This window comes from Adiantum capillus-veneris, chromosome 8 (assembly GCF_014529385.1).
Source record: "Adiantum capillus-veneris isolate H3 chromosome 8, ASM1452938v2, whole genome shotgun sequence".
NCBI classification, from domain to species: Eukaryota; Viridiplantae; Streptophyta; class Polypodiopsida; order Polypodiales; family Pteridaceae; genus Adiantum; species Adiantum capillus-veneris.
The window spans coordinates 114,945,464-114,964,290 of record NC_140938.1 but is presented as its reverse complement, the minus strand read 5'-3'; the positions used below and the strand labels follow the sequence as shown (position 1 = coordinate 114,964,290).

At 43.3% G+C, this 18,827-nt stretch overlaps 1 protein-coding gene across 2 annotated transcripts in view; it reads left to right on the top strand.

Annotated features, from left to right (window-relative positions):
- Positions 1-515: 515 nt before the first annotated feature.
- The window catches only part of LOC147452807 (E3 ubiquitin-protein ligase DA2L-like), a 47,317-nt gene continuing 29,005 nt past the window's right edge, over positions 516-18,827 (top strand). The window contains exons 1-7 of one of the 2 annotated variants that reach the window (XM_086518379.1): positions 516-2,013; positions 2,104-2,155; positions 2,257-2,302; positions 2,377-2,458; positions 2,548-2,713; positions 2,795-2,933; positions 3,031-3,097. In XM_086518379.1, coding sequence (XP_086374505.1) covers positions 1,822-2,013; positions 2,104-2,155; positions 2,257-2,302; positions 2,377-2,458; positions 2,548-2,713; positions 2,795-2,933; positions 3,031-3,097 — 744 coding nt within the window. In that variant the 5' untranslated portion in view covers positions 516-1,821. Of the gene's footprint in view, positions 2,014-2,103; positions 2,156-2,256; positions 2,303-2,376; positions 2,459-2,547; positions 2,934-3,030; positions 3,098-18,827 lie in introns of both variants that reach the window. The other variant, XM_086518377.1, reaches the window with a different exon arrangement.

The window sequence follows — 18,827 nt, the reverse complement described above, 5'->3', positions numbered from 1 at the left end:
GCTTAATGCTGCTCCTCACCTTAATTAAAAAGCTGGGTGGATACATTTGGGCCACTATTTGTTAACTTTGCAATCTATGCAAAATGTTTAAAGAATATTATTGTGGAGCAATTTCAAATATAATATAGCCCAGGGAAAGGTTGTGAAAAAATCTCAAACTTGTTTAACCAGATTCAAAGCCCTGGCTAGGGCTGCTAGGGACAAGAGAAGGACGATGAAATAGGTAGAGATAGAAGCCACCTTGAATAAAGACATCCATGTCATTTTTGATGGGATCGGCTAGATCATGCTACATGTCTTTTGGTGGAGTTACCTCATTGCGGGCGTTGGTGAACTGGGTGAACACTCTCTTAATAAGTGCTTTCATCTAGAAATACAGATAGACGATATCAGATCAACCCAGCATCGAGCAAGACGTCTCAAGAGCTTAATTGCCACGTTTTGCCAGCATGGAGGTTCTTGCTGAGGTGGCAGTAGTATTACTTGGCAATCTACCCGGCGTTAAGGTTGGTTCAACTTAGGGAGGGTAACCACTGTTCCCTGATCATCATGAGTCATCATCATCGCCCTATGCATTTTGCAAATCGAGGTCTGGCTATGGTGTCTGACCCTCCGCACACGATCATTATCGTCGCCTCTCCTCATGAATAAGGCTCCCCACGCTTTCGCTACGACGCCCCTTTCTCTGCCTACATAATCTCTTTACGCTAGCATCGTCCCCTCGTGCGAAACTTGCAATTTATTCTGAGAGTGGGGTAGAACACCGTGCATTCATCACGTACGAGTTCTGGCCATGGCGATAATAGGATTCCTAAAGTCTCGTTTTGCTTTAGTGGGCGACTATATACGGTCCTCTGCAAGGAAGAGAGTTGCCATTACTTGCCGTGTATGTAATAACATTTGCTGCGTACAAGTTCAGATTGTCGATTCCTCTGCTAGATTGTCTTCTTTGTCAACTGTGGGGAGATGGAAGGAGTCCTCGATAAGGTAGAAGTCATTGAAGAACAGGTTGATGGAAGCTGCGTGACTATGGCGTGTAACAGTCAGTCATGGCCTCATTGATACTCATGCGTCAGCTTTCAAATGTCTCTCTGGGTGCCTGTATCCGGGTTGCAAAAGAGCTCACACTCTCTTAAGCGCCTCAACAGGCTGTATCCAAGATTCTGTAGGAGAAACTGTGGAAGGGCCATCACGCACCTCCAGTTTGCAGCAAGAGCTGTGCTGAAAGAACTGAGACGAGTGGATTGGCTGATTGAAGGACGCCAAGAGTGTTCCTGACGAGCCAGACTCCTGGTTGTTTGGACATACATCCTTCTTAGTGCGGAATATTGCCTCTTGTGGTTGGTTCTTGCCATTTCTCGGCTAGAAGCTTTCTTTTGGCCTCTTGCCATCACACCTCGGACTGTTCTTTACTGTATCACGCAAGATTTGGTTGCTTAGACACAGCTCCGTCTCTTTTCTGTGACAACAGGCTTTTCTTTGCCTCCTTTCTGTCATTTCAACAGGCATTCCTTTGGACCCATCATATTTGCTTGTGCTGCACTCCCTCTCTCCTCCCTCCTTTTTGGCCGTCATCTTCTCAAGATTGCAGAAAGTTTTTTTTTTGGCTCTCAAGAGAACAGCGTAAATCCTTAGGGCCGTTGCGCAGGAATCCACCCCAGGATTGCTTCCTTAAAACATTTGTTTGGAGTTCTGTGCAAGGATTTCTTGTCAATACAAAGTTCTTTGCAAGTTCTGGATCTGCACGTGCATCAGATCTCCTTCCCAGGTGCTGTACGACAAGGTGGTGATCTGGAGGCTGCAGCACATTAACAAGTTGTCATGGGTAACAAGTTTAGCAGACGCAGAGCTGCGGTTGATGAGCAATACACTCGCACCCAAGGCTTATACCAACACAGGGATGTGGATCCCAGAAAACTCAGACGTTTAATCCTTAACGGGCAGTTGGCTCCTTGCTTTCCTGGAGCAGAAGATAATGCAATTGAGCTTGACGAGTGCCCAATCTGCTTTCTGGTAGATTCCTCTTTTGCAAGCTCGTTCCACTCTATTTTTGAGTCTGTTCTCTGGGTTGCTTTGTTCTGAATAATCTGAACATTATTGCAGTTCTATCCAAGTCTAAACAGGTCAAAGTGTTGTACCAAAGGCATTTGTACGGGTAAATGGGTTTGTACATTCATGTTTGCTTATGATTTTAGCCAAGGGAAAGATTATGAAGCTTTGTCATCATTGATATTGATCACTGGTTGCAATCTGCAGAATGTTTCTTGCAGATTAAATCTCCACACTCTGCCAGACCCACGCAGTATCCTTCAACCCCCAATAAAAAAAAGAAAAAGAAATTTAAGGTAATGTCTATGGTTACCTTAATAAATCTAGATGTCCATTTTGCAAGACATCAAGTTACGTGGTGGAGTACCGAGGAGCAAAGACTGTTGAGGAGAAAGGTGTTGAGCAAGCTGTAAGCTGTCTCTATTTGTCTCACACTCACGGCCACACTTTCTCTTTGAAGACTTGTAACCACTTATTCTATTTGTGATATCTCTACAGGAAGAGCAAAAAGTGATAGAGGCAAAAATACGAATCCGTCAGAAGGAGCTGCTTGATGAGGAGGAGTGCATGTTAAGACGAGAAGAGGCTCAGGGCCAAGATAATGTTCCTGATCGCTTCAGGCGAAATTTTTCAAATTTGCATGGTTTCACACTCCCCTCAAATGGTACGGAAGAGCAGGAGGTGGTTTTAAGTGGAGAACAGGGTGTCGGTGTACTGAATGATACTAATATGATGCCGCAGCCAGTTCAGGCTTGTCAGACTGAAAATGTCCCAGAGCAGGTGCCTGCACCTCAAACAAGGGTAGAACCTGCGCCTGAAGGGGTGGCTCTTTTGCCAGGCCTTGCAGGCCGATTGCGTGGTTCGTCTTTCCAGCGGCTTAACAGGTTTACCTTGGCATTATTTGTAATTTGTTGCAAGTTCATTGAGAGAGTTACTGCTTGTACAAGTTCGCCATTTAAAGCTGTTATGGTTTTATGGCAGAGGGGATGATTTTGATCTGGACTTGGAGGAAATTATGGTTATGGAGGCAATTTGGCTGTCAATACAGGTAAGGTTTTTAATTTTTCGCTGGATTATTTAGAAGTTGTGTTCTTAGTTTTGATGTTGTAATTTTTAAAAGAAGAAATGCATATTTTCTCCAATTTTGCAACCCTGGAATAGTCACTACATTGACTATTACTCTATCTGTTTCTAGTGTTTATAGAGATATCTATAAGATTATCTCAGTACACAAGCTCATCCCGTTTTACTCTCTCATGTCCCAAGATAATTCTACCCGTGTTGCCATCTATCTGTTATTTCTATGACCATGTTCATATCTCCTTCAAAGAATCCCATAGAGCCAACCCTTTTAGGGCTAGAGGTAAAAGCCTAAATGCCGAGATTAGTAAAATCAAAAGGGCGGCCTTAAACAAATGGTAAACCATTGATTCTTATTTATAACATTGTGCCACCTAGCCGAGATGTTTTTAGGAAATGCCCAATACTGCCCCATGTGTACCCTCCTTGCGGTTGTGAAAAATCCAGTGTGCTCTAAGGTGATTCTTTTCAATGTAAAATGGAGCCATCTCCACCAATGTCAACTTCTTGGAAATAGATAAATCAATAAACCTTTTATTCTCAAAAACCCATTGTTTGATTACCATGGACCTGGTTCTATGTTCAGGCTGTTTCTAATCGAAGTTTAAAAAGTACTTCTTAGATTCATGTTCCTACTCTAGCATAGCATTAAAAGCAATGGAATTTTTCCACAATTTTTTGTCCTTGATACTAGCGTGAACATCCTTAAAAGTTTTAATCGTCTCATAACCGTAGATCATACCACTTAGTGGCCATCTATGATCTCCCGCATATTTTCTCCCATCTCACCTCTGAGCGTGTTTCCACCGCTCTCTGGAAGCTTTAGATGCATGTGTCTATTGGAGTCTCATAGAATTCACAAACTTCTCATCCAGAATCACATGTAAGGATGGCATTTTGGGTTGAATTTAATGGATATGATGGCTGGGAACTGCATATCACAATATAAAGTGGTCCATGATATTTGATTCGCACCTAGATTCACTTGTTAATGTGAAAAGTGTTTTATTACTTGTAAGATTCGAATTCTTTGACTTTAGATGCATGTGTCTATTGGAGTCTCATAGAATTCACAAACTTCTCATCAAGAATCACATACAAGGACGGCAATTTGGATTGAATTTAATGGATGTGATGGTTGGGAACTGCATATCACAATATAAAGTGGTCCGTGATATTTGATTCGCACCTAGATTCACATGTTAATTTGAAAAGTGTTTTCCCCCCTCATACTACTAGTAAGATTTGAATTCTTTTGACTCTAGATGCATGTGTCTATTGGAGTCTCATAAAATTCACAAACTTCTCATCCAGAATCACATACATTCATGTTGGGTTGAATTTAATGGATCTGATGGCTGGGAACTGCATATTACAATATAAAGTAGTCCACGATATTTGATTCGCACCTAGATTCACATGCTAATGTGAAAAGTGTTTTCCCCCCTCATACTACTTGTAAGATTCGAATTCTTTGACCATATGACGATACACACACATAGTACGTATGTTAATATGTACGTGCGTACTTTATTACATACATACATGCACACACACGCGTGCGCATATACGATGTACATATGAGTGTAGAAGCACCCATCCATAAAGTAGCCGTCATCTCAATGGGTGTTTGCCAATCCTCTCAGATGTCATTTTTTTTGTATAAACAAGTTCTCTCACAAGAAATTAAGTGTGTCCTAATGTATTTAAGGGTTGAAAAGCCCACATGTCCGCTGTGTCCGGAGTCCGAGCATTTGCAGCCATATTTTGTGCATGTGGGAGCATCCCACCTGCGGCTCAGATCAATAGACATCTGACCTACGTGTATGCACATGACTCGTGCACAGTTTGGGCATATGTGGGCAGCCCATAGTGCGTTCTACCTTGTCTACTATGATCGGATACAGGTGACCGGGACATGTACAGGCACAGGTACAGGTACATGTGCTTCTACGACTTGCGTGTGGCTCTCACATATCTCCAGCTCCTCGTCCCGCGCGGTGTGAGCTCTGAGTAGAGCATTTTGGTGAGACCACACAGATACTTTGTTTGTAGGTACAGTCTGAGAGAGAGACTCTCTCATCGGATTGCATACAGGTCTTGATGTATGGTCATTGAAGGTCTGCTGGCTGTGAGTCACACAACAGACAGCCGCCAGAACGGTTGACAGTCACAGTTTCACATTGTGGATGTAAAACTAGAATGTGGTTAAATTGATGTACTGACAGTTTATGCAGCCATTGTTAAGGGTCGTTGTGAGGTTTTGTTGAGCTGGGGGATTCTCATGTCCGAGATCCTTGCGGTTATACAGGTTTTTGAAGCGATCCCTCGAGCACCCTTACGGCATCAGATTAGGATGTATTGACTGTGGTTAGTCAATCGGGTTTGCATCAGTATGCGCTTTTGCCATTGAGGCATTGTTTTCTACATGCCTAGTTTGGTTGACAATACGGCCAATGACAGTCAGTGTTAGCCTCAGCGACACACGAGGCCATCGTACAAAGGAGATTGTCGAATTTTATCATGGAGTTCATATCTTGTTTTTTTGGTACATTACGCATTGATTTACGCTGAGTTTCTTGTGGGATTTTGACATCCGTACAAAGGAGACTGGTAAAATTTTCAGATATTTCGCCATAAGAACCTAGTTTCATTCTCTCGCACGTACCTCTTGTTAAACATGGCCGGTTCTTCTGAGAAAGAAGACTATTATGTCAAAAAGTTTGATGGCACAAATTTTATGATATGGAAGTAGCGTATGCTTGATGTCTTGGTCAACAAGGGCCTTGCAGCGACATTGAAAGAATGAAGAGAGGGTCAGTACACTTTGGATCCGTGGGAGGGTCTAGATGCTCGTGCTATGGCCACAATTCGTTTACATTTTGGTGAGTCCCTATTCTTCACCATTACTAGAAAACTATAGCATGTGATTTATGGGAGTCATTATGCTCAGCGTGGGATGATAAGAGCGTCTCTAACAAAGTCTTTCTTATGAAGAAGCTTATGCGCCTTAGCATGAAAGAAGGCACAAGCGTCAGTTCGCATTTGAATGAGTTCAATAACTTGTTTACACAACTTACATCGAAGGGGTTGAATTTCGATGATGAAATGAAAGCCATATTGTTGCTATGTTCTTTGCCTTCGTCATGGGATACATTCAACACTGCCATTAGTAACTCTGCACCTAGCGGTACACTTGCTTTCAGTGATGTTACTATGCATTTCTCATTTAGGAGATTTGACGTCAGTCTTTGGACAATGATGGGCATGGAGATGCATACATGGCAGGTGGTCATGGTTGTAACAAGCAAAGAGATGGACGAGGTCGCAATTGTGATTGATCAAAGGATCGCAAGAATGATAGAAGCAAGAGTCGCGGACGCGACATGAGGCATGTCGAATGCCATTATTGTCACAAGAAAGGTCACTACAAGAAGGATTGTCAACGTGAGAAGGGTAAAGCAATTGTGAAGTCTGACACTCCAAAGAGAAGTGTGAAAATCAAGGAGATCAATGTAGTTGAGTGTCCACCTTCCGAGGTTGTTTCTGATGTGCTGCAGCTGTCAAATGTTCTAGATTTCATTGTTGATTTGAGTCCAGATGCGTTATTGGCTCTTGATGAGTGCTATTCGCAGAATTGGATCATTGATTCAGGAGCAAGTTTGTTACGCCTGGTTCGGCTAAGCTCGGAGATTCTCATCAGCCTGATATATTCGGGATGGGAGATGTGACTATGCATTAGCAATGGCATTGAGTTTATGCTTTGTGGAGTCGGACATGCTCCCAAAGTGACAACAAGTCGCGTGTCAATAGGTCAGCTTGTCACGTGCGCACTTCACTTGCGCCACGTGGGCCATAGTCTAGCATCATTCATAGCCTAGCTTAGGACTGAGCCTTGCACTTTGCGAGCCTCTAGTAGGACTTGCATGTCCAGGCCGTTCATAGTTGCATACCCTCTCTTGCACAAGAACAGTCATTACATCATGCATGCATTTTACCGCATGAACCACCTCTTATAAGTCATTTTATTAAAAGTGACTTTTGGAATTCTTTTTGTAAGTTTGCTAGGAAGCTTGTCCTACCCAACATATAATTCCTATAAATGAAACCCATTGGGCACTCAGTAGAAGCAGGGACACAGAAAGGGCAGGCACCGTAGCAAACCGGTAGGCACCCTCAGGCTCCCCAGCGTTTTCTTAGCAGTTCAGCCCAGCGTTTTCAGCATCAGCAGTTCAGCGTTTTCAGCCCACAGCCACCAGCGTTTCAGTTTTCAGCCCTTAGCTTCGCATGACCGCAACTCTCCGTTGCAGTTCCTCGCCGCATTGACCAACCAGCAGTAGTTCAGCCTGGCGTTTTCAGTTTTCAGCCAAGACAACCAGTGTTTTTGCAATTCCAGCTTAGATCAGCCAGCGTTTTGTATTCTCAGCCTTTGCACGACTCGGTGGTTGCTGTCATAAATTGGTGACATGGCTAGCCTCGGACACACACAGACCCGCAGGTCCCGGATTATGCACCAACAGGCTGACACATGGCATTGTACGGGCCTCCGGAATTCGCGGCACAATGTGTTGACAGGGTTGACGTGGCATTTTCGTACGGAAATTGCGAAAAAAGAGCTGGCTGATTTACAACAGTTTTTGGGACTAAATGCTTTACTTTTTGAAAGCTTTTGGGACAATGCTTTTGAATTAAGAGCTTTTGAGTTTAATGCTTTTGGGGCTCTACTTTTGGGCATCCCTTGTACCTTTAATAAGTGGGCAAGGTCTCACTTCTCAGAGCATCTGGACCTAGAGTTTGAGAGTGAGCACCTACTCGCTCTCTTGTACTTGAACACAGATTAATACAAAAAGAACTATCGAAAGGGGCGTCAGTCTTTGGGGCCAATACCTGTGGGCATGGAACTACGTCGGGCCGTGTCAATTTTGTGAACTGGTTTGGAGTGAATCTCAAGTTGGAAAGAAGTGTCCCAAGTTGTCTTTACGAATGTATGGTCCATTTCCTGTCATTAAAAAGATAAATGAAGCTTCAATGAAATTGCACATGTCTAACTCATGGTCAATGCACAACGTTTTCCATGTTTCTTGGTTGAAAGTGTTGGAGATCATCGATGAAGCTGAAGTTATGGAGCCGGAGCAAGTGTTGTTGCATTGGTTTCGACATGGTTCGAAGAAACAAGTGAGACAATACTTTTTGAAGTTCAAGGATTGAGGAACCCACGAAGCAATGTTGGTCGACTAAGAGTTTTTCAAAGATTACCTAGAGTTGTTGGCAGACTACAAGGAAGCAATGCAGCTCGGTACCAGTATCTCACTTGAAAAAGGAGGGGTTGTCACGTGACACATCTGACTCTATGTGTACAAGCTACTTTATGACAAGAGTTCAGTTCAGTCCAGTCAGTCTAGTTTTAGGAAGTGTTCTAGCACTTTTATGAGTCTGTTTGCAGACCGTGTTTGCCCAGGCACTTAGAGTAGATGCATATCCTCTGGTTGCACACAACATGATCATCAACATTACCATCAGAATCCATCAGGAGCATTTTTTAGTGCATTAAACCTATTTTCTCTATTTTTGACACTTTTCACTTATTATTTTTAAGTGACTTTTGTTGGGAACTGGGTAGGGCAAATGAACTAAGCATATATAAAAGCAAACCTAGCGCTAGGCTTATCTGGTAGAAGAGGAGGAAAGTGCACAGGCAAAGCCACTTGCAGCAGGCATCTCTCACTCTCTCTCAAGCAAGAACCTTGAAGGCTGGCGTTTTCCCAACAGCTAAAAGTCAGCGTTTTCAACAGCCCTTGGCCAACGTTTCCAAGCCAGCAGATTAGCTTTTGAAGCCTCTATCCACAACGATTTCTAGCGTGCATTAACAACGTTTTTCAGCCCTTAAGAATGGCGTTTTCTGCCCTAAACTTCAACGTTTGAAGGGATAGCAAATCAGCGTTTGAAGGGATAGCAGATCAGCGTTTGCACCTGTAGCAAATTCTACGTTTTTGGTACCAGCAGAGTTGGCGTTTGTAGACGGCTGGATAAGCCACTTGCAGCAGGCATCTCTCTTACTCTCTCTCAAGCAAGAACCTTGAAGGCTGGCGTTTTCCCAACAGCTAAAAGTCAGCGTTTTCAACAGCCCTTGGCCAACGTTTCCAAGCCAGCAGATTAGCTTTTGAAGCCTCTATCCACAACGATTTCAAGCCTGCATTAACAACGTTTTTCAGCCCTTAAGAATGGCGTTTTCTGCCTTAAACTTCAGCGTTTGAAGGGACATCAAATCAACGTTTGAAGGGATAGCAAATCAGCGTTTGAAGGGATAGCAGATCAGCGTTTGCACCTGCAGCAAATTCTACGTTTTTGGTACCAGCAGAGTTGGCGTTTGTAGACGGCTGGTTAATCACCATGTGGGAACGTGTTCTTAGACGATGGGCAGCGAACTACTCAGTAATTACTAGAGTAATTACTACAGTAAACCCGAAGTGTATAAATAGGGCCCATTATATTATTTTCGGGTTGGCAATTGTTATCACTTGTATTAGCGCTTTGGGCTATACTTGTACTTGAACATCAGTAGCAGTATTGTCGGCTGTACTTTCTCTCTCTGTAATCATATTCACTGTAATCTTGATCTGTAATCTCAATCATGGCATATATTTCAGTGATACTTATTTTTCGTCCAGTCTTCTGAATCTGAACCTTATTCGAGTCTATAAGTTTGATTCTTATTTCAGTATCCATATTTCAGTTTAGTCTCTGAATTCTGTCTAGTTTGCTGTCTGAAATCTTCTCACACTAGCAGCTGAAATCCTTCAACACTGGAATTAGCTGTCTCAAGAGATCAGCTCCAATTCCATTTTGGCGATCATGGTGGGATGAGCTGAAGCTTGTTGACTGAAAGACTTTTCTCCCAGTTGAAGTTTTCAGCAATGGCACCAAAATCCAATCGTGGCCGGAAATCTACCATTCGTGTGGATCCCATTACTGAGGAGTTAGGAAGAGAGTCTGACCCCAAGCAAGAGAAAATGATTGACACTGAGGCTCAGGAGCAGCATAGTCGGGCTGATGAGGCACTGGACTCACAACACCCAGTCATTCTTGACGCCGACGGGCAGAACGGGAAGCACGAAAGGCAAAGAGTTCCAAGAATTCTCAGTCTCTCCAGAGAGATGAGCATATCAAGGGCAGAAAGGGAAGTCACCGTACTGCTGACAGACAAAACAGAGAAGATACTGATACTGAGACAGAGACAGAGATTGATTGGGTTGCTGACACAGACAATTGTAAGAAGGTTCCCAAGCGTCATTCTGAAGCCAAGAAGAAAAGTAGTGGGATCAGCGGTAATCGAAATGATTACACAGCTTCCCTGAAGATTTCCTTTCCCATATTCAAAGGAGGGAAAAAGGACGATCCAGATGTTCACATACAAGCTTTCGAGCAGTATGCTGAACTAAAAAACATTGATGAAGATGATTTGGGGGAATATTTTCCACAAACCTTGAAGGAGGCAGCGAGGAAATGGTAATACCATTATCTTGCATGCCAGCTGAGATCATATAACAAATTACTTAAGGCCTTCAGGTTTGAATATTCCGACAATCGAGGGGACGAGGATATTCTCTATGAACTGGATCAGATCAAACAGAGGAATTTGTCAGTCCGCAGCTATGTAGAAAAGATAAAAGAACTGACCAGGCAGTTGCAAGAACCGCCGTCTGAGAAGAGATTGAGGACATGGTTTCTGAATGGGTTCAGAAGCAAGAAGCTTAGGGAACAAGAAGTACCAGCCCCTACAAAGAAATTCAATGATCTGGTTCAAAGAGCATTAAAGCTAGAACAGCAGGCTAGGAAAGAGAAGAGCCACAAGAAGCGAAGGACCAGTAGCAGTAGCCAAGCTTCCGATTCCAGTGCAACATCCAGCCGCTCCGAGAGCAGCTCCAATGAACGAACAAAGGAGAAATCAAAGAAGGGATCATGGACCAAGAAGATTGAAGAAATGGCTAGGCAGATTGCAGAAATTAGCCACACAAGATAGCCGGTCCGAAAAATGGAGACTTGGTGTTCAAGATGTAAATCCAAGGACCACATCTCCACTGAATGTCCACAATGTACATACTGCAAGGCCTTTGGTCACCTATGGAATAATTGTGGCATCAGAATTCACCATTTTAAGAAAGGAAAGGATCTATCAGTGGTTGCCTACACTGAACCAGTGAAGGCAGAATCAATCAAAGTAGCTCAAGAGGAAAGACTAGGTACCAGTGGTACTGGTCATTGATCAAGGACGTGGCAGATACCAACCAAGAATGGGCAGAGGAAGAGGAAGAAGCAACTTCCAGACCAGGAGCATGAATTGCTATACCTTTGGGAAGTATGGTCATTTTGCAGCCCAATGTCCAGATACATCGATAACGACTGCTACTGAGGTTAAGGCACCAAAGCCAGTCCCAGTCAGGGTGGTTACTAGGAGCAAGGGATTGATTATTGAAGAAATTCCAGACATTTCAGAAGTACCAGTCAATCCTAACAGCAGCAAGTGGGCTCAACAAAGGGAAGTTTGGAAGGCCAAAGGTAAAGAAAAGGTGGTAGATGAGTGGCAAGAGTAGCGGGAACTAGCAGCTAAAATCACAGAGGATTTAGCTAAGAAGCTGTCAGAGCAGCCAGAAAGTTCCGAAGCTAGAGTCATTCAGAAGATACCAGCCCAATCGACTGATAAAGATCAGTCCGTACCGGCCATGACAGAGACCATGCTGGCTGTAGTACAGTGACTAACTGATGAAATGGGAGTGGATGGAAAGAGTAGAAGTACTGCTAAAGAAGAATGGCAGTGTGAAGACACCAATTCTTCAAGCTCTGACAATCAGTCTGACCAAGAGCGAGAGGAAATTCATGTGAAAATTTGTGATAGAATCCAGAAGCTGATTGTAGAGCTGGAGGATATAAGAAAGACCTTGCCTGAGGTGGCCAATTTTATCAGACAACGTAGGAAGATTGAGGCAGAGGCCAGAACAGTGGACCCGACGATTGTCCGAGATGATGAAGTTCCACTTATTCAGGTAGACTATAAGGTCAGGAAGCAGTGGGAACCTCTCTCAAGCGTCATACTGGATGGAGGAGCAGGAGTCAATATAATGGGAGTCCATCTTCAGCAAAGAATGGGTATCACTAACATGAAACCATCACCATTCAAAGTAAGAATGACAGATCATCGAGTCGTACAGGCGACGGGAATGATTGAAAACATGCAGATAAGAGTTGGGAGGGAGAAATTCAAAACCAGTTTCCTAGTCTTGGATGTGCAGGGAGCATATGGAATGCTACTAGGCCGCCCATGGTTAAAAACAACACATGCTGTTCATGACTACGCAAACCAAACTTTGACCATAGAAGGGGCCAGTGGCAGAATCAAAATCCAAACCAACAACACCAGGAGCTGGAAAAAGGAACTAAGGCCGAAGGAGTTGTGTCAGAAATATAGAGCCAAGAAAATTGAGCGAATGCTAGCAGCTATGAACATATTTCCTTTGACAGAAATTGATTTGAATGCAGTCTTGTTGAACAAAGAGCAAGCTGACAAGCAGAAGAGACAATTCCCTGATCAGTTTACTGAAGTCAATGCAGGGGAAAGAACAGTTCAGCTAACTAGAAGAATGGAGGAACCAGCTGATACTAGTGTAATGGAAGAACCAGTATGTTCTGAAGAGTACCCACTGGATCAGAATAATGATTCAGAAATGAATGGACCTTCTTGGGACTACGCTGAAGAATCGACCAAACGAAAAAGAGGCGGACCAAACTGGTTGCTTCCAGACGATCAGGAAATAGAGGAGTGAAACTTGGGATCAAAGGAAAATCCCAGAATGATCAAAGTCAACAAGCACCTCAAACTGACAATGAAGGAAAAGGCACGAAAAATGTTCCAGAACTATAAAGATGTGTTTGCCTGGGAACATACAGATTTGAAGGGAGTAGATCCTGAAGTTTGTCAGCACCGAATACCACTGAAACCGGATGCTAGGCCAATAAGATTGCAAAGATACCGGATGAACCCCAATTATGCAAAGAAGGTCAAGGAGGAGATTGATAATCTTCTCAAGGCTGGGTTCATTACGAAAATAGCAAGCAGTGATTGGTTATTTCCTATAGTCGACGTTCCTAAGAAGAATGGGAAATTAAGAGTTTGTGTCGACTATAGGAAACTAAATGCCCAGACCATTAAGGATGCATTTTCCTTACCTTTTATTGATATGTTGCTTGATGAGATCGCAGGATATGAGATGTATAGCTTCATGGATGGTTATAGCGGCTATAACCAGTTACAGATTGCTCCTGAAGATAGGGCCAAGACCACTTTTATCACTGAGTGGGGAGCATTTATGTATCTGGTGATGCCTTTTGGCCTGTGCAATGCACCAGCTACTTTTCAGCGGTGTATGATGGAGATGTTTAATGAATTTCTTCATCGATTCTTCGCCATTTTCATGGATGACTTCACTGTCTATTCAGATGAGGAACAACATCTTCTATTCCTAGAGATGGTTTTTAAACGCTGTCAGGAGAAAAGGATTTGTTTGAATCCATTCAAATCTGTATTTCTGGTCTGGAAGGGACAGCTACTGGGACATGTGGTTTCCCACAATGAAATAGAAATGGCTAATGACAAAATACAGTGTGTCCAGCAAGCTAAAGCACCCAGAACTGCTTCAGAATTGAGTTCTTTCTTGGGGTATGTGAATTTCTATAGAAGATTTGTACACAAGTTTGCTTCTCAAGCAGTACCACTATATGAGCTTACAAAGAAGACCAATAAGTTCAACTGGACTGCTGAGTGTGAGGAGAGTTTTCAGAATTTGAAAAAAGCCATTACCAGTAAACCAGTCCTTAGGCAACCGAATTGGGATATTATTTTTCATGTACATGTAGATGCTTCAAGATTGGCAATGGGGGCAATATTAGCTCAGGTAGATGGCAGAACAGACTATTCGGTCTATTTTGCTAGTCGGAGATTCAGTCAGGCTGAACAAGGCTATACGACTACTGAAAGAGAAGCCCTCAGAATGGTTTTTAGCGCTACGAAGTTCAAGCGTTATCTATTGGGGAAGTTATTCCATTTTTATGTGGATCATCAAGCTCTCCTGTTTCTGATTAACAAAGTTATTATTCAAGGCAGGCTGATGTTCCTTATGGAATTTGAATTCAGAATTTTCCATAAGCCTGGTCGAAACCACTGTGGAGCTGACTTTCTTTCCAGAAGTACGGAGGGATATTCAGAATCACCTCTGAGAGATGAGCTAGTGGATGCTGATTTATTCCTGTTAGAAGCAGAAGAATCAGTGGATCCTGAATGGTATGATATTTATCAATTCCTTTTCCATGGTACCTTTCCAGAGGATTGGAAACAGAATCAGAAGAAAGCTCTGATCATAAGAAGCCTGAAATTTACTATCATCGGAGAAGTACTTTATCGACTAGGTGTGGATGGTATACTTCGAAGATGTGTCCCTATGGAAGGAAGAATGCAAGTCATTTCAGAAGCGCATAATGGCGAGACTGGTGGACACTTCCAACGAAGTGACCTACAAGAAGATTCTGCAAGCAGGCTTGTGGTGGCAAACACTGATTGCTGATGTCAGAAGTTTTTGTAAAACTTGTGACATATGCCAAAGAATGGGCCGACCAACAGCTACAGATATGACTCCCTTAATGCCAATACAACCATTGGGAGTATTCATGAAACGGGGACTGGATTTTATGGGACCTTTTAAGAAGGTGACTCCCAGGAAGAACAAGTATATCGTGATGGCTACTTGCTATGTTACCAAGTGGGTTGAAGCTAAGGCTCTTCCTGACAACACAGCCAAGTCAACTGCAAGGTTTCTGTTTGAGAATATTGTTTGTCCATATGGATGTCCAGTAGAAATTGTGACCGATCAAGGAACACATTTTATCAATGATACTATGGAAATCCTATTGGATATGTTTTCAGTCAAGCATCATAAATCTACTCCTTACTATTCTAGATGCAATGGACATGCTGAAAGTAGCAACAAAACAATAAAGACTATTCTCACTAAGGTGGTGCAAAAGAAACCAGACCAGTGGGACTTGAAGCTTCAGACTGCTTTATGGGCTTTTAGGACAGCTTATAAGGTAACTACTGGAATGACACCATTCAGAATGGTGTATGGGATTGAAGCAGTGGTTCCTATGGAGTTTGTAATCCCCAGTCTGAGAATGGCTGTGAAGTATGGATTAGACTTCAACCATAACCTTAAGAAAAGGATGGATAAACTGATGCAGTTAGATGAACTCAGGCAAAGGGCTATATTGGAACAAGAAATTGTTCAACAACGAAGGAAGCACTGGCATGATCGCCGAATTAAAGTTCGAGAATTCCAGAAAGGAGACTTAGTGCTTCTATATCAGTCTAGATTGGGTCCAAAGAAGTCGAATTTGAAGATTGCCTGGGCAGGACCTTTTGAGGTCGATTGGGTCTTCTCCAATGGCACAGTCAGATTGAAAGATTTATCTGGATTGATGTTGTCGGGAGTGTATAATGGAGCAAAGATCAAGCTCTATTATTCAGAGACCAAAGAAACTGGGTTAGAACAAGAAACTAAGGAACTAGAGGTTGTTGATCAAGAGATACCGGAATCAGATATTTTTGGACTTTTTCATGTGCAACCAGTTCCAGTTTCAGAACTAGTACCAGAATGACCAGATCAGTCTGATCTTAGAATCATTACCAGTATGGTTGCACCAGACTGGGAATCAGTTCAGTACCAGTATGGACACACTTCCCAAATTTTAAGTGTCCAACGATCAAATGGCACGCCAGTGATAATTATTACAAGGATGGGTCGTAGTCTTGTCCAATGCATATCTGCCACGACAGCAACGACGCACACAAGTCTAGGAGCGACGAGTGGTGGAGCTTTTATGGCGCGAACACGTATAACAGTCGGGAGAGTTAGCATTTTTTCCCATAAATCTCCTGCGCAACGCTTTCCTCTTGTTAACCATTCGCCATCGCCGAGCTCCGAGGTTTCTTCACTACAGCCGCAAACTTCGACCTCTGACGAGACAGCTGACTGTCAGACAGTCTTACCAGCGACACCGGGAAACGGCTTTGATACAAGTAAGTCATCTTCTCCTTCGCTTGTCTCATCGTCGTCGACTTCACAGTGTATGGGTAGAAGGAAACGCTCAGGGAAGATGCAGGAAACTCTTGAAGAAACCCAGGCTATAGTTGCTGAGGCAAAGGCAAGCCTTCCCGTTCTTCCATACAGTAAAATCCAACGATATGTCTTTACTGATCACGCAATGACTCTGCTACAACTCTGGGATCTGCGAGTTGTGTTGCAAGCTACAAGGATTGCTTTTGATGCAGATATCATCAAGCAAGTTCTTGATTCCTTTGATGCTGAAACTAACAGTGCTATGGTAAATAGTAGAAAGGTGTCAGTGACACCAGAAGCCATTGCATTCGCATTTCGGATGCCTAATGAGCCCAAACCGTCTGTGGCAACTGCGCAGCAAATAAGTATCGTTGTGAAGGAGGATGAAGCGGCTAGAAAGAAGCGCAAGGCAAGTGCTCATGGAGTTCCAGTAGCAGGACTGGAAGCCTCCGCTGCTTACAGGTTTGTAGCTGAAGCAGTCAGCCTGAAGAACAACCCAACGTATGTGTCAGAAAAATTATTTGCTATGCTGTTAGCCAAGATACTGGATCCACAAGTCCATATCAACCTTTGTCAAATACTTTCGCATAATGTACTCCAACAGATTGCCAAGCTGAAATCTCAAACTGTTTTCAAGGCATGGTATGTCTGGCAATTCCTGTATTGGGCCACAGCTGCAAATGTTAATGAGCAGGTAAAGTAGGCTTGGAGTGAGCAGCCCATTTCTGAACCAAAGAAGATTGAACTGTCCTCAGACGACGAGGAAACAGACAATCAAACGGTCTCCAATGACCTGAAAAGAAAAGCCACGGCAGAAGAAGTTGACAGTTCAAAGAAGCAAAGAATTACACTGACAAAAAGCAGTGAGTTCTTGAAGCAAATAGAAAGCCAGGTTAAGGCAGTAAGCACTGATAAAGCTGAGATAAGTAAAACTGAGCAGCAATCTGTTCAGAAGATTGTGCCTGATCAGCCAGTTGTCAAAAATACAGTTGCTACTGGATCTGGGAAAGATCATGTCAAGCCAGTCACTGTTGAGAAGATACTAGACCAGTCAGGGGACAAAGGCAAGAGTCAACTAGACAAAGGGAAAGGTCCAGCGTTCTCAACTTTGTCTGGTGGAGTTCCTGCCATTACTGGAAACCCTCTGCAACTGGTAAAACAGGATAAGTTGCAGCAAATGCAAACTCAGAAATTGAGAGGGCATCTTTTGCTCAACAAAGCTGATTATGCAACTTTACCCTACGAGGCTCCAGTGGCAATATATGAACCTGTTGATTCTGATCCAACCACGGTCAAAGACAGATGTTCATTATTGATACAGTCTTCTTGGAATACCATTGTCAGTTGTATGGGACAATTGGTGGAGGCTGTTGGATCAGAAGACGAAGTCAAAAAGCTTAAAGTTGACTTGGCAGAAGCACAACATCAGATTGAAACACTCCAGAAAGCCCAGGAGGTACAGAACATACAACACAGGGTACTGGAAGCTCAATCAGAAAGGACTCAGGAATTGTTGAACAAAAAGTTAGCTAAGGCTGAGTCTGAAATTATGATCATCAAAAGTCAAAGGAATGAAGCGCTGAGAGCTGCTGAGCGAGCTGAAACGATGCTCAGGATGAAGCGGGCGAAATTCAGAAAGCTGCTATTGCACCATACAGCTTTGAAGCGTTTGCTGACTGACAGATACATCTACAATAGCTTGTCTGAAATTTTTAACCCTTCAGGCAATGCTGTTTTTGACTTAGAAAATTTAAAGTCCTTGATGAAAAGTATGCAGAGCGATTTGCAGGATAAGGTGGGCGAGTTCAATAATGCTCTGATGAACCAAGCTATAATGGATTATATTGAGCAACAGATTTCCCCGGATGAAGAAGATGAAGCTGATCAGGAGGAGGATGATCAAGAAACTGGGCATACACAGGATGATGATGATGCCCCACCACCATCTCCACCTCCAAGACCTGGTACTGGAGGGACAGGGCCAGATGAAGGAGGTCAGTCACAGCCAGACCAGCCAGACCAGAATGAGGGTCAGTAGGAAGGACAGGATAAAGAGCACCAGTCGGGTAATCAGCAGACTGAAGAGCAACAGCCCAGTAACATTGGGAATCAGCCAATTAATCAGTCCCATCACAGCAGAGAGGCTAAAGGGAAAATGAAGGTTCAGGATGAAGGACCAATGGCTGATCATCAGTATTCACTGCAGCTCATTACTCTGAATAAGCAACTGAGACATCAACAGGCCTCCATCACCAGACAGTATCTGGAGGATGATGCTCTCTGGACTGATTTATAAAGATTTCAAAGACTATATGTGGGAGCCAGGGAAATGGTAGACCATTGGAAGTCAGCTGCTTTCCATGATAAAGAAGCTTGTAGACTACCTGCGCATCCTAGTACAGTCCAGTTGTTGGAACGAGTTCCGGAATGGATACTCAATGCTGATGAGAAAGTGACAAACCCGCACTGGCAAAGGCAGTCTACTGCAGATTGTCGGTCCTTAGCTCTAGAATTAGAACTTCTGTTGGGTAACAA